The sequence below is a fragment of the Cyprinodon tularosa genome, unplaced genomic scaffold, assembly GCF_016077235.1.
Source record: "Cyprinodon tularosa strain WSP-4 unplaced genomic scaffold, ASM1607723v1 ctg256, whole genome shotgun sequence".
Lineage (NCBI taxonomy): Eukaryota > Metazoa > Chordata > Actinopteri > Cyprinodontiformes > Cyprinodontidae > Cyprinodon > Cyprinodon tularosa.
Genome location: NW_024038950.1, coordinates 580,001 through 595,516, shown reverse-complemented (window position 1 = coordinate 595,516; position 15,516 = coordinate 580,001). Strand labels below are relative to the sequence as shown.

The following is a 15,516-nucleotide window of genomic DNA, read 5'->3' as shown; positions in this document are numbered from 1 at the left end:
TTGACTCATTGACTCAAATACAATCCCTCATACTTAGCATGCTTGTAGCGACAGTGGAGAGGAAAAACTCCCTTTTAACAGGAAGAAACCTCCAGCAGAACCAGGTTCAGTGTGAGCGGCCATCTGCTGAGGCTGACTGGGGTTCAAGGAGACAGAAGCAGAGACACAAAAAGCAGCTGTAAAAGGTGGCCCCTTCCAGGAAACACACAGCCAGGCAGACAAGCTCCGAGCCAGCTCCCATGTCAGAGGATGAAGTGAGCACATCCACTCAGTCACGGTCAGAGAAACAGGACTACACTGGAAAACAGGCCGATCTTCAGCATCTGTAAACAAGGGTGTTGAAGGAAGCAGCACAGCTGACGTTTCTCTCCAGGATGACGTCACAGCCAAACAGGAACAGACGAGGCAAAGCTACTCTGAGGAAAAGCAGAGAGAGCAGAATGTTAGAGATTGAACTAACAGATTCTGCAGAATAGGAGAATAGAGAGAGAATGAAGCAGAATGATGAAAATGTATAGCAGAAGTTATCAGAGATAATCATCTCATACAATCCCCGTTTGTCACAGCAAAAAGTTACTGAAACCTCTAGTTAGTTGAGTTTGAGTTTAAATGTATTCTCTCTCATTTTGCCCTGCTCCTTTTCTACAGAAGAACTCCAAAAGTATGGCAACATAGTGGGTAGCACTGCTGCCTTGCAGCAAGAAGGTCCTGAGTTCATGTCCACCCTGGGTCTTTCTTTATGGAATTTGTATGTTCTCCTTGAGCAAGTGTGGGTTATCTGCAGATTCCTCCAACAGTCCAAAAACATGACTGTTAGGTTAACTGCATTCTCTCAATTCTCCTTAGGTGTGAGTGTGTGCATCAATTGTTGTTTGTCTGTGTTGACAGACTGGTGACCTATCCGGGGTGTACCCTGCCTCTCGTATGAAGGTTATTTTGTTTCAAAACTATTTGTGCATTGTAAGTGTGAATTTGAAGTTGTAGAGAGAGTTACATTCTAAGATTTGTATGTGTAGAATTAAAGTAAGTTGTTCAGATTTTAAGTACAAGTACACAAATTGTGTTCTACAGGTTGCACATCATCTCAGTTTTGCTTCAAATGGTTCAGAACTATTGTTGCAAAATTATTTGTGCAATGTAACTTTGTCGTTTTGTAACTGTAGATTTTTTTTTAAACCTGACACAATTACAACAAAAAGTTACACCACTTCAAATTCTTGAGTACACGGACACAAATTGTGTTCTGTGAGTTGCACATCAAAAATGTCTTCCATTCAGTTTTGCTACAGTTGATCTAAAAGAAATGGTGCACAACAAATTCAAACATGTATTAAAATCTTCCAAAAAAATATAAATTTTTTTCATGAACACAAATACAAATCAATGAATACAACTGCACTAATCTGCTGCTGTGAGTCACAAATTCAATTCAACAAGTTATGCCTTCATTTTTACTTTTAACACAAATGTCACACCGGTGAAAAAAGGATCTGTGACTTGTGGGTATTACCCTTGATCAGACAGCAGGGGGCGCTACTTCTCGGTCAGTCTGTACCAACCAGAAATACATATACAGTATGGCCTACTGCCCTGCTGCCTTCCAATGACCCAAATTCAAACTTACAATACACAAATAGTTTTGAAACAAAATAACCTTCATACTCATGCCCATTGACAGCTGGAGATAGGCACCAGTACCCCTTGCGCCTCCCCAGTAGGGATAAGCGCGATGGAAATTGGATGTGTTCTCTTATAACCAAGATTTTTTTTTTTTATATTAAACGAGACGGTCATCTCTGAAAACATAATAATACAAGAAAAGTGCTCTGAGAGCAAATTCTGCGCAAAATCGTCACACCTATAGCTAGAGTTATAGGTGTGATTCTAACGATTCTAAACTTTTCAACTCGATACCGATACTAAGTAAAATATTCGATACTCGATGTCATTTTCGATACCACAAGGATAAAAACAAAGACTCCAAAATCCAACAGAAATTTGTTCATCAATAAACAAAATACAATAAATAGATAAATAAATACCATAAACAATATTTTGAGGTTGTATGCTGTGCACAATATTAAGCAAGCTTGATAAAAAACTTACAAAATTAAAATTAAGTGTTCCTTCCTTGGCTATGCTTTACACACATAACAATGACACCAGCCAAACCAGTTAAAAAACAAAAATAATTCTCAGCAGCTGCACTTGTTACAGAAAAAAGTCTGAAACCGAAAAGTGCACAGAATTATTCAATCACACAGTGTTCAGAAAGTGCATTTTCCTCTAATCTGCGCATAAGATGAATGACTGTTTAGGAGCCACTGGTGTAGCACTGAATCGATACTTTTGAAAATGAGTATTGTATCCGGATACAACTTTTCAGTATCGATACTTGAGTATCAATAGTTTTGACAACCCTAATATAGATATAGAAAGACACAAAGATACAGATACAGAAAGATACACAAAGATACAGAAAGAACAAATGTTTTGAAACAACAGAAGAAAAAGAGTGTTCCGGAACAGAACAACTGCTTCGAAACAACAGAAGAAGAGTGCTCCAAAACAGAACAACCGTTTTGAAACAACAGAGGAAGAGTGTTCCGAAAAAGAACAACCGTTTTGAAACAACAGAAGAAGAAGAGTGTTCCGAAACAAAACAACCTTTTTCAAACAGCAGAAGAAGGAGAGTGTTCCGAAACAAAACAACCGTTTTGAAACAGCAGAAGAAGGAGTGTGTTCCGAAACAAAACAAGCGTTTTGAAACAGCAGAAGAAGGAGAGTGTTCCGAAACCAAACAAGCGTTTTGAAACAGCAGAAGAAGGAGAGTGTTCCGAAACAAAACAACCGTTTTGAAACAGCAGAAGAAGGAGAGTGTTCCGAAACAAAACAACCGTTTTGAAACAGCAGAAGAAGGAGAGTGTTCCGAAACAAAACAAGCGTTTTGAAACAGCAGAAGGAGAGTGTTCCGAAACAAAACAAGCGTTTTGAAACAGCAGAAGAAGGAGAGTGTTCCGAAACAAAACAACCGTTTTGAAACAGCAGAAGAAGGAGAGTGTTCCGAAACAAAACAAGCGCTTTGAATCAGCAGAAGAAGGAGAGTGTTCTGAAACAAAACAACCGTTTTGAAACAGCAGAAGAAGGAGAGTGTTCCGAAACAAAACAACCGTTTTGAAACAGCAGAAGAAGGAGAGTGTTCCGAAACAAAACAACCGTTTTGAAACAGCAGAAGAAGAAGAGTGTTCCGAAAAAGAACAACCGTTTTGAAACAGCAGAAGAAGAAGAGTGTTCCGAAACAAAACAACCTTTTTGAAACAGCAGAAGAAGGAGTGTGTTCCGAAACAAAACAACCGTTTTGAAACAGCAGAAGAAGGAGAGTGTTCTGAAACAAAACAAGCGTTTTGAAACAGCAGAAGAAGGAGAGTGTTCCGAAACAAAACAAGCGTTTTGAAACAGCAGAAGAAGGAGAGTGTTCTGAAACAAAACAACCGTTTTAAAACAGCAGAAGAAGGAGAGTGTTCCGAAACAAAACAACCGTTTTGAAACAGCAGAAGAAGGAGTGTTCCGAAACAAAACAACTGTTTTGAAACAACAGGGCCGTTTCTCAATTCACGAGATACAGATATAGAAAGAAAAATACAGATTACAGTTGTCACGATACTAAACTTTTCAACTCGATACCGATACTAAGAAAAATATTCGATACTCGATGTCATTTTCGATACCACAAGGATAAAAACAAAGACTCCAAAATTCAACAGACATACTTGAGTATCGATACTTTTGACAACCCTAATATAGATATAGAAAGACACAAAGATACAGATACAGAAAGATACACAAAGATACAGAAAGAACAAACGTTTTTAAACAACAGAAGAAAAAGGGTGTTCCGGAACAGAACAACTGCTTCGAAACAACAGAAGAAGAGTGCTCCAAAACAGAACAACCGTTTTGAAACAACAGAAGAAGAGTGTTCCGAAAAAGAACAACCGTTTTGAAACAACAGAAGAAGAAGAGTGTTCCGAAAAAGAACAACCGTTTTGAAACAGCAGAAGAAGAAGAGTGTTCCGAAACAAAACAACCGTTTTGAAACGGCAGCAGAAGAAGAGTGTTCCGAAACAAAACAACCTTTTTGAAACAGCAGAAGAAGGAGAGTGTTCCGAAAAGGAACAACCGTTTTGAAACAGCAGAAGAAGAAGAGTGTTCTGAAACAAAACAACCGTTTTGAAACAGCAGAAGAAGGAGAGTGTTCCGAAACAAAACAAGCGTTTTGAAACAGCAGAAGAAGGAGAGTGTTCCGAAACAAAACAAGCGTTTTGAAACAGCAGAAGAAGGAGAGTGTTCTGAAACAAAACAAGCGTTTTGAAACAGCAGAAGAAGGAGAGTGTTCCGAAACAAAACAAGCGTTTTGAAACAGCAGAAGAAGGAGAGTGTTCCGAAACAAAACAAGCGTTTTGAAACAGCAGAAGAAGGAGAGTGTTCCGAAACAAAACAAGCGTTTTGAAACAGCAGAAGAAGGAGAGTGTTCCGAAACAAAACAAGCGTTTTGAAACAGCAGAAGGAGAGTGTTCCGAAACAAAACAAGCGTTTTGAAACAGCAGAAGAAGGAGAGTGTTCCGAAACAAAACAAGCGTTTTGAAACAGCAGAAGAAGGAGAGTGTTCCGAAACAAAACAAGCGTTTTGAAACAGCAGAAGAAGGAGAGTGTTCCGAAACAAAACAAGCGTTTTGAAACAGCAGAAGAAGGAGAGTTTTCCAAAACAAAACAAGCGTTTTGAAACAGCAGAAGAAGGAGAGTATTCCGAAACAAAACAACCGTTTTGACAACAGGGCCGTTTCTCAATTCACGAGATACAGATATACTGTAGAAAGACACAGAAAAATACAGATTAGAGTTGTCACGATGCTAAACTTTTCAACTCGATACTGATACTAAGTAAAATATTCGATACTCTATGTCATTTTCGATACCACAAGGATAAAAACGACTCCAAAATTCAACAGAAATTTTTTCATTCATAAACAAAATACAATAAATAAATAAAGAAATACAATAAACAATATTTTGAGGTTGTATGCTGTGCACAATATTAAGCAAGCTTGATTAAAAAAAACTTACAAAATTAAAATTAAGTGTTCCTTCCTTGGCTATGCTTTACACACCTAACAAGGACACTAGCCAAACCAGTTAAAAAACAAAAATTATTCTCAGCAGCTGCACCTGTTACAGAAAAAAGTCTGAAACCGAAAAATGCACAGAATTATTCAATCACACAGTGTTCAGAAAGTGAATTTTCCTCTAATCTGCGCATAAGATGAATGATTGTTTAGGTGCCACTGGTGGTAGCACTGTTTCGATACTTTTGAAAATAAGTATTGTATCCGGATACAACTTTTCAGTATCGATACTTTTTTGGGTATCAATACTTTTGACAACCCTACCTATAGCTAGAACTCACATGATCTGAATCATTACCTATTTTTAACGAGTCGTTCTTTGTGCACTTTTGGCAACAATTTCCTTATAGTCCTTTCATAAGTTTATAAATAAGGCACAGCATCTGTCTGCAGCCTCTGGTGTTTGTTCTGCTCTCACCTTTTTTATTCAGTTAACACTTAACTTTTTTCTTTGATCAGCAGCCCTAGACTTTGAGCGAAGCATGGCTCATCTTTCATGTGTTTTTGGCTTTGTCCGAACATCCACCCTATCCCCTAAATCCCTCAATCACTATATAGAGCGGGCGCTATATTGTGGACTTTTAGGTGAACTCAGTTAAGTGGCTCCTTGCAGCCATCTTTATTCTTTTTAATTTCAAAACAAATCCCATCATGCTTCGTGAGGAGAGCGCCTGCAAAGGATTGTGGGACATATTTTCTCATCTAGTGACCATGGATGCACACTGCTTTTCAAGGTGTATCATGGGAAATCTTGAGTCCACCACTTTTTCTTACACTAGACATTCGGACAGTCATTTTAAATGGCGTAACCCCGATATAGTGGACTATATAGGGCGGACATTTGGACACAGCCTCTATCTTCAGATTAATACTTTCGTACTTTTTTTGAGTCTGATGCTGAAGCTGTCAATGGTCACTGCTGCCTCCCTCTGGTTTAGGGGGGAATGACTTGTTCCGCCAAATAATGTTAAACTTATTGAATACATCATGTGATGCTAACATACAGCCACTCCCTAATGTGACTGTGGGTGGTTTTTGGCCTGGAGTTGATGTCATCAGACGGTGCCCAACCTTCACAGGGTGTTTCAACCCTTAACCACTACACCCTCCAGCTGGCGGGTCAGCAGTGGTGGCCAGGTCACTGCCCATCATCTCCAGGCCTCCAGCCCCCCTCCTCCCTCTTAAACCACAACCAGCATGAGGCTCTCTCTGCTGCCTCCCCAATCCTGCGCACAGCTGTCTTCCTCTCCTTTCCAGATATTCCAAGTGCAGTGAGCACAGACCACATTGACTGTGCTGGGAATCCTCTGCATCCGACCTCCACTGGAAACAGCCATGCTTGCCAGCCTTTGTCTTTGCAGTCCATGATGAGGTCTTGGTATTTTAGGTTCTTCCTCTCATGGGCCTCCTCACAGCCTTCCTCCCAAGGCACAGTCAGTTCCACCAGGATGATCTTTTTGGCTTGCTCTGACCAGATGACAATGTCAGGCCTCAAGGTGGTCTGGACGATGGGTGGGAAAGTGAGCTTCTTCCCCAGGTCAACTTTCATCTCCCACCCCTGTGCCCCCTGGAGAAGTTGGTCCTGGCTCTTTTATTAGAGAGTGGCTTTTCTCCTGCCCTGATGAATTGCATTGATGGTATTTGCAGCTTAATTGGCTGTGGTCTTCTCCTGGCCTGCTCGAAAATATCAGCCATCACTCGAAGCACTTGGTCATGCCGCCACCTATATCTCCCCTGGGCCAGAGCGATTTGGCACCCTGCTAAAATGTGGGCCAGTGTCCCCTTCTTTCTGCACAACTTGCAGAGCGGGTCCTCCCTCAAGCCCCACCTGGCTAAGTTCGCTGGTGATGGAAGCGTGTCATACACGGATCTCAGGAGGAAGCTAACACGGAAAGGTTCCAGCCTCCAGAGCTCAGTCCATGTGACCCTTCTGTTTGGGAGGTCCCATCTGGTCCATGTTCCCTGGGTCGCCAGCTCCACAGCCTTAGCCCTCCTTTTCTCCTCCTCCTGGTGACGAACTTCCACCTGTACCATCTCCCGCTTCTGCTGGACGCTTGCCTTCCTCCACCGTGTGAAGTGAGATGTTCCCAGTCCTTGTCGACCAATGCAGACACTACCGATGATGTCTCTCAACTCCAGGGAGCTCTCAGCTTGTCTGACTGCAGTGTCAGCTGCCCACTTACGGCCTTTTCGTGTTGTGACTCCTGCATTGCTTACTTGCTCATCCTTTGAGTCTCTGAGCATCATTGCGACCTTGCACTTGGCCACTTTGAACTCCTCCACCACAGAGGAAAATGGAAGTTGGAGCTGTCCTGATCTAATGTAGAGCCCAACTGCAGTGAAGCTGGGAGGGATACCTAGCCATCGCCTGAGATGTTTATTCACTCTCCTCTCCACTCCCTCCACTGCAGTCACTGGGATTTGATAGACTGTCAACAGCCACATAAGTCTTGGAAGGAGCCCATGCTGGTATATCCAGGACTTGAATTTGCCGGGTAGGCCTGACTTGTCAATCTTCCTTAGCCACTCGTCCGCCTGATTTGCAGTGTCAGAGATGTTGTTTCTGTCACTGAGGGTGTCGTCGTACCACTTCCCCAGGCATTTAATGGGGTTCTCCCTGATTGTAGGGATCTGCTCTCCTTGGACATGCAGTTCGAAAGCCACTGTTAGTCTCCCCCGCCTTATCACCATGCTCCTTGACTTCCTGGGCTTAAAAGCCATTCTTGCCCACGATGCTAAAGCCCCGAGAGTCTTTAGGATCCACCTTGCCTGCACATGCGTTGTGGTTGTTATGGTGAGGTCATCCATGAATCCTCTCAGTGGGGGTTGTCTGCTCCCTGCTGCTGTAACTGGTCCCTTGGCCTCTGCTGCTGCTGCTGTAATCAGAAGGTTCATCCCCATGATGAACAAAATGGGGGATACTGTGCATCCTGTTACAATGCCTTTCTCCAGTAGCTGCCATTTGGTGGTAAACTTGGCAGTCTGGAACCGCAGCTTGAATGACCCCAGGTAGCTGTTAATCATCTGCCTGATCTTGACGGGGATGTGGTACTGCTCCATAGCCTTGTTGATGAGAGAATGGGGCATGGACCCATATGCATTTGCGAGGTCCAGCCAGACAACTGTTAGGTTGCCCTTGCTCCCCCTGGCCTCCTGGATCAGATGGCTGAGGATGGTGGTGTGTTCCAGGCATCCAGAGAACCCTGGAATCCCCCCCTTCTGGATCGAGGTGTTAATGTATCCATTTGTTGTCATGTAGTTAGTTATTCTTCTCGCCAAGACTGAGAAAAAGATCTTGGCTTCTACACTCAGCAGAGAGATGGCGCGGAACTGGCCGATCTCAGAAGAGTCCTTCTCCTTTGGCACAAAGCAGCCCTCTGACACTCTCCAGGTAGTTGGTATGCTGCCCTTTGCCCAGATTGTCCGGAAGAGCTTCCAAAGTCTACGTAGCAGAAGTGGACACTTCTTGTACACTTTGTAAGGCACTCCGCTTGGTCCAGGGGATGATGCTGTCCTTGCCTTTTTCACCACCTCCTCCACTTCCTTCCAGGTCGGTTCTCTGGTCACCAAAGGTTCTGAGGGGGGTGGCACCTTGATGATCTTTGGGTGGCTGCTAAGAAGTTCATACCTCTGTGGGTCACAGTGAATCAACCTCAGAGCCTCTTCAACCTCCTCCTCAGAGCTGCTGAGTGATCCTGATCTTGCTTCTCCTAATAAGGTTTTAGTGAACCTATAAGGGTCTTTGATGAACTGTGCCCTCTTTGCCCCCTTCTTCTTTCTCTGCTTCCGTGTCTGCTCTGCCCTTCTTAGCCTGCGAAGCTGCTCACGAAGCCCTGATGTTAGGTCTCTAATTCCCTCTTTTTCCCCTTCGGAGGCATTCTTGAACTGCCTGGATAGTGCCTTTATCTCTCTCCGCAAGCTCTGCATCTCCTTTTCCCTCCGATTTGGTTGCCGGACATTAGGAGGACTGGTCTTACTATCCTCGACACCAAACCGCTCCTTGGCCAGATTATAGATGATTGCTGTCATCGTTGCCATCTTCTGTTCTGCTGCACCTACCAGAGCAGTTTCAAGAATCTTACAGAGGTCCTCATCCAGCTGCTGCCACTCCTTGTTGCTGTTCATTTTCGGCCATTTTATTCTGTCCTTTGCAGGTTGAGGTTGCTGGGAGGCATCAGAGTTGACCACTGTGTGGTTCAAAGGCAAAGCTGTTGCCAAGAGATCTCCAGTGCTGTGGGGTGCCTCCTGACTGGGGTTCTCCTGCGTCTGACGAGGTGTCTCCACCCTGCGCTGCAACAAAATTGCCTCCTTTCCACACTTGGTCTTGGCTTGATGGATCTTTAGCCCTCTGGTGTTCTTGCATATCTTGCCACATTGGCATCGCACTTCTGGTGCCGTCCCTGTCAGTGTGGTTTGGGTGAGCCTTCTCGTTAACCGTGTATCAGTCCTGGTCTGTACCGATGTGTCCGTCCTTGCGAGTCTCTCATCCTCCCCCCCTCTCGGGAGACTCTGGGGGTATTGCTCATTGTGGTCATTCGTAGCTTGATTTGGTGCCCTCTTGCGAGTGCTGTACATAAGGTTGCTAGCCTCATGCACCCATGCCAGGCTTTCATGGAGGTCAGCTGTCTCTCCAGCGTCACTGATCTTCCTCAGTTGCCATCCAGCCTTTCCTGGACGTCACTGGTTGCCCAGAAATTACTTATTGAATACATCATGTGATGCTAACATACAGCCACTCCCTAATGTGACTGTGGGTGGTTTTTGGCCTGGAGTTGATGTCATCAGACGGTGCCCAACCTTCACAGGGTGTTTCAACCATAGATATCCATAATAAAGGCTATAGATGTCTTACGGCGGAGTCTCAAACGTCATCACCGGGCGGCCATCTTACCACAGGCAGGCTTTCTGTTGTGCTCTGTGGTACTTAATGTAAGGTGAGTGATCAGCACGAACACAAATACTCTTATCTCATTGAATTCTTGACGGATTTACAAACAGTTTGGTTTCTTACAAACGTTATGAACGTGGCTATAATTCTTGATGCTTGAACATGTCGAAATTGCAGATTTTCTTGTCGAAAAATGACTTGATCGTGCAGCATAGTTGTGCATCACGGTTACTTGCGCAAGTTATCAATAACGATTGTATGACAATTAATCTTTAGTGTAAATTACAATCTTTGTGGATGTGGTTGTAGCTATTAGTTGGCTAATAACAATAATCTGAGTGTTGTTGTATTTTCATTATTAGCCTAACGTTAGCTGGCTAATAACAAGAAGCTGCGAAGGGAGACCTAAAGTTAGTAAGTTAGCAGCTAACGTTACAGTTTAGCTAGCTGCTAACGTTAACCAGCAACTTTGCATCAGTGGAAGAGGCAGAATTTATACATGATTAATGCATGATTTCCAATCGATTTGGTTTGTCAAAACATCTTACATTATGTTACAGGAATTTGCTGGGTCTATTAATAGGAAGATGCCAGACTTTTGTGCAGCCTACAGATGCTCCAATCGCCGTAGTGTCAAAACGAGTGCCAGTGGGATCACCTTTCACATGTAAGATATGAAATTATGATTGGTTTTTGGGATAATCGTTAGTTAATTAGTGGATGTATGTACAATACAGGCTCTGGTACACAGGAACAGCGGGGCTATGACTTAATAGTATTACAAGATTGCCAATAGTCAAAACCTGAGGAAATCAATATCCCAATGGCCCAAAAAGATAAATGTTCCCTTAATTTCCCCATGGTTATTATAAATTATTTTAATAATACAACTCTTATTTCAGGATTTGTTGTGCGACGGGCTCTGAAAAAGCTGTCCTGTGATGTCTGCCGTGCCAGCTTGGTAACAGATGCTGCATCTGCCATCAAGGACCAGAGCTACCACCTGCTGAAGTTAAAAAACAATGGAGGTCTGGTGATTCCATCAGAAGGCACAGTGATGGTAGTCAGGGCAGCAGAGTGGGTTCTTCGTCAGACCTCATGTACCAGACGATCACAGCCCATCAAAGTGCTAGAGGTCGTGTACATTGTACGGAAGAGGATAGGGTCAGAGGATGTGTTTGTGCTTGGAGAGCACATCGGAGAAACGCAGTATGGCATAGACAGCCACCACCATACGCTGTTAACATTGGTTGTGTCCTTGTTTTTTAAGTTAAGGCTGCACCACATTGCCAAAATAACCAACCTTGGCTTACAGAGCAACAACATGCGACAGAAACACAATAAAACCGTCCTTTTCAAAGGGCATTAACCAAGCTATGTTTTTTGGGTCATTATTTCATCTCTCTTCCATGTGTATACCATCACAGTAGTGTAGGTGGGGATTTCAACATGCTACATCTATATATACTTGTGAAGGGGACTATTGTACCAATTTTAATAGCAAATAAATTTCACTTTTATAATGGTTTAAAAATAGGAACTTTTGTGTAATTACCCCTGATATATAATCCGAATAGTCTACATGAAACTTCACAGTGTAACCTTTAATTTGAAACCTGGATTATGATTCTACACCAAGAGGTTGCCACACAATAAGCCTTTTTTGTCAGTATTTCAAATTTATGATAACAGTAATATTTATATTATAAAAGTATTTATGTAAATATAAATAAATTAGGACTGTGAAATAATTAATCACACTCAAATAAAAGTGTTTATATATATATATATGTATTATAATATATATATATATATATATATATATATATATATATATATTGTATATATATATTATATATACAATATATATATATATATATATATATATATATATATATATATATATATATATTGTATATATATATTATATATACAATATATATATATATATATATATATATATATATATATATATATATATATATATATATATATATATATATATATATATTATATATATATTGTATATATACATTATATATAAAATATATATATAAATATATATTTCTGGGACCATATATATATGGTTGCCATTCTGTACACTGAGTTTTAATAGCATATATTGATTTAACATAAATACCTTGTGCATGTGTATATTTATTGCACCTGTATGTTCTATTCAGTGTTCTTTTCATATGAAATTCCATGGTTATAATTATTCCTAAGTGCGCAGTATCACAACTACATGTCTGACTTTTGTTTAACAAACCAAACAGTTTGAGAATAGTTAGACAATTGAGGAAGTTATGGTTATTTCAGTACATGCGCCATTGAAACACAATGCTACGAATGAGCGAGCTGCCTGTGGTAAGATGGCCGCCACGTGCGGACGTCGACCCCCATTGGCCAGCAGCGCGGACGAGACATCTAGCCTTTATTATGGATATCTATGGTTTCAACCCTTAACCGCTACACCCTCCAGCTGGCGGGTCAGCAGTGGTGGCCAGGTCACTGCCCATCATCTCCAGGCCTCCAGCCCCCCTCCTCCCTCTTAAAGAATCCTTTATAAACATTCTTTACCTTTAGTAAAAATGTAATTAACATCCGTTCATAATTTTTGTGTTGTCCTGTACACAGACGAAAAGGCAAACAGAGAAACAAGCAAAAAAATTCAACTAAAAACAACCTCCTTGGCATAACCATTTTTTTGGTAATAAATCTGAGTAAACTTTTCCTCTTTTATCAGACTTATCAGCAACATTGCTCTTTGCTAAATACCAGAATATTATAATATAAAAATTATCTTGATAACATTTTTATTGCTTTTCCATAAATTCTGAAGCTTCCTATGGAGGTGCATCTGAGAATGTATTTTAAGGTAACATATACATATACAATTTCCCTTTGAGACATTACTAAAAAACAAATCAGCAGAAATAGGAAGTGAATTGTGGACCACCATCAATCTGGCTCATCCTTGGGAATAAGTCTGCATGAATTTGCCTTATTATTCTTAGCATGTATAAAAAGTAAAGGGATGTAAAGGCATCTCTCTGTTAAGGAATAAGGCCGATAGTTGGGAGTGTTACATATGCATCAAGTCACTCCCAATTCAAACAGAGTGGCAATATTTAAAAACAAGTATGATCTAGCTATATTGGGATAAGGAAGTCAAGTGGATAACAGTTTGCAAATGCATCTTGGGACAAAGATTTAGGTTAATGAGGCATGCTAGTTTGTCATATGTTACTAAATTTGTTTTGGACCTTCATGGTGAGTGATACACTACATTACATTCATATAAATAGGGCCAGGAAGCTGAGCATATTATTACTATTACTAATATTATTTATGATTATATTAAAGTGACCTTTGGAGAAACCATCACAAAGTGAGTATATTATTTACACTGGAAAAAGTAGCCAACAAATTTTAATCACAGTACAACATATTTCAGCATACTTAAGAGGAATTTATGTTCAAGTCATGGAGTTTAAAAGAGAAATCAAAAAGAAAACAAATATTGGCATATCTGAATTTGAGGAACCAAATAAAAACTAAATCTAAGGATGTTCAAAGTTTTGTTTGGTTTAGGTTGAATTATTGAAAAAAAAAAAATAATTGTTTTAGAAGCCAGCATATTCGCAGCTTTAATTATATTGAAACATTTTCATCCAAATCAACCTGTGTATTGCTAAAAGTCAAAGTGGAATGTTATTTTATTGTTTTGTTACTAAAAGTAACCTATGAAAACACTTGCAACCATAAAAAAAAGAAAAAAGTAGGAAAGGTTGAATAAATCCACACCTATCAATATATATATTTTTATCTCTATGCAACTGAGAATAAAAATAATATATAATGATGTCAGCAGCTGCTGAGCTTTCTTAAATTCTATAACAAATACAAATTATACTACAAATCCTTAAAGAATATATGAAAAAAATGAACAAATGAGCTGTTCAACAAGACAGATTACTTTAAAATGAATGGTTTTTTTTTTTTAGATTATTCATAATCCAATCAACAGTTCTTGTACTGACTGAGATTATATTTGCCTTGATGTTTTACAATGACTTTGGTTAAATAAAATTAAACTTTAAGAAAAGAGCCGCCTCGTGACTAAAAGTTTTAACACTTATACAGAGCTTGTAACTTTCAGGGTGGAAAACCAGTCACCCTTAACTCTTTTTCACTTTAAGTATAATATATCAAAGTGTTGTGGCCCAGCTTTGATGACACAAAAAAAGGTGGAAATCCACAAAGGCCACAGATGCACCATGGACTAATTTTACGGAGGCAAAAGAAAAACATTTTCCAGGTAAATTCCTTTAGTTTTCTCAGTTTATTTTCTCCTCAGGCAAGCAAACAGAAAAAGACAATCATTTCCTCCATGCTTCTCTTGCGCTGGTAAAAAAACGAAACAAAAAAAACATACGCCCACCCAGATGCATGCTGGTCCTATTTATAAAAAGACTATTTACAAAAATAATTCACCCCAATTAATCATAACTAACCAAAAACAAAGGAAAATGACTAAATAACCAAAAAACATAATCTCATAACAGATATCAAACAATAAAGTAAAATAAACTTAGCTAGATTATGCACAAAATAAAAAAAATATATATTTTTTTTAATTATTAACAAAAAATTATTAGCTCCTACACAAAGTATAAACCAAGGACATTTAGCTGAATAAACGGAAAACACAGAAACATGTTACTGTTGTAATTATTCATCCTAATCGCTAGGGGCGCTTTGATGATAACTTCACATGGATACTGTAGAACTGTAATGACGTAGCATAAACCTGATGCAAATCTCAAACAGGCATCGATCAGTGGCTGACAGCTCGATCTTATAGTACTGTAGGAATGGGTACCTTAAACCTGGGTTATTTTCATTGCTTTCTACTCAAGTTTGTACTGATATTCTGCTGCATATGTGGACTCTCTGTCGGGTCGGAACTGAGGTTTGTTACATGCGGATCAGTTATTAAACTTTTGAATATAAAACACAACGTCAGACTGCACTCTCACGACGTTCGCTACGGTTCTGGTGAGTTTAAATGATGATTATACATTTCTGTTGTCCTGTTTTCAGACACTAGACACTAGTGTTTATTGAATAATCGCTTCTGTTAATTTGATATCACTGTGCTCCAAGCTTATCGGTCAGCGTGACATTTTTTCTCTTCAAACTGTCTCATTGTAGTATATACATTTTTTGGTTGACTGTACACAAAGTTAAACATGACACAGATTTAAAGGTATTACACAGAACTGTGTATTGTTGATCTGTTCTCCTAATCAGTGGTAATTTCCCCTAAATTTACGTTGATATTGTAAAAGGGCAGTGAGTGGATATTAAGAAGATGAAAAATAATCAATTAAAAGGAAACGATCTAGATAAAATAAGATAGCATATATATATATATATATA

General features: G+C 40.1%; 1 protein-coding gene across 1 annotated transcript in view; it reads left to right on the top strand.

Annotated features, from left to right (window-relative positions):
- The first annotated feature begins 14,867 nt into the window (after nucleotides 1-14,867).
- Nucleotides 14,868-15,516, top strand: part of sdf2 (stromal cell-derived factor 2) — a 6,577-nt gene continuing 5,928 nt past the window's right edge. Inside the window, exon 1 of the mRNA XM_038288435.1 lies at nucleotides 14,868-15,132. Within this exon, the coding sequence (XP_038144363.1) occupies nucleotides 14,949-15,132 (184 nt within the window). The 5' untranslated portion in view covers nucleotides 14,868-14,948. The remainder of the gene's footprint in view (nucleotides 15,133-15,516) is intronic.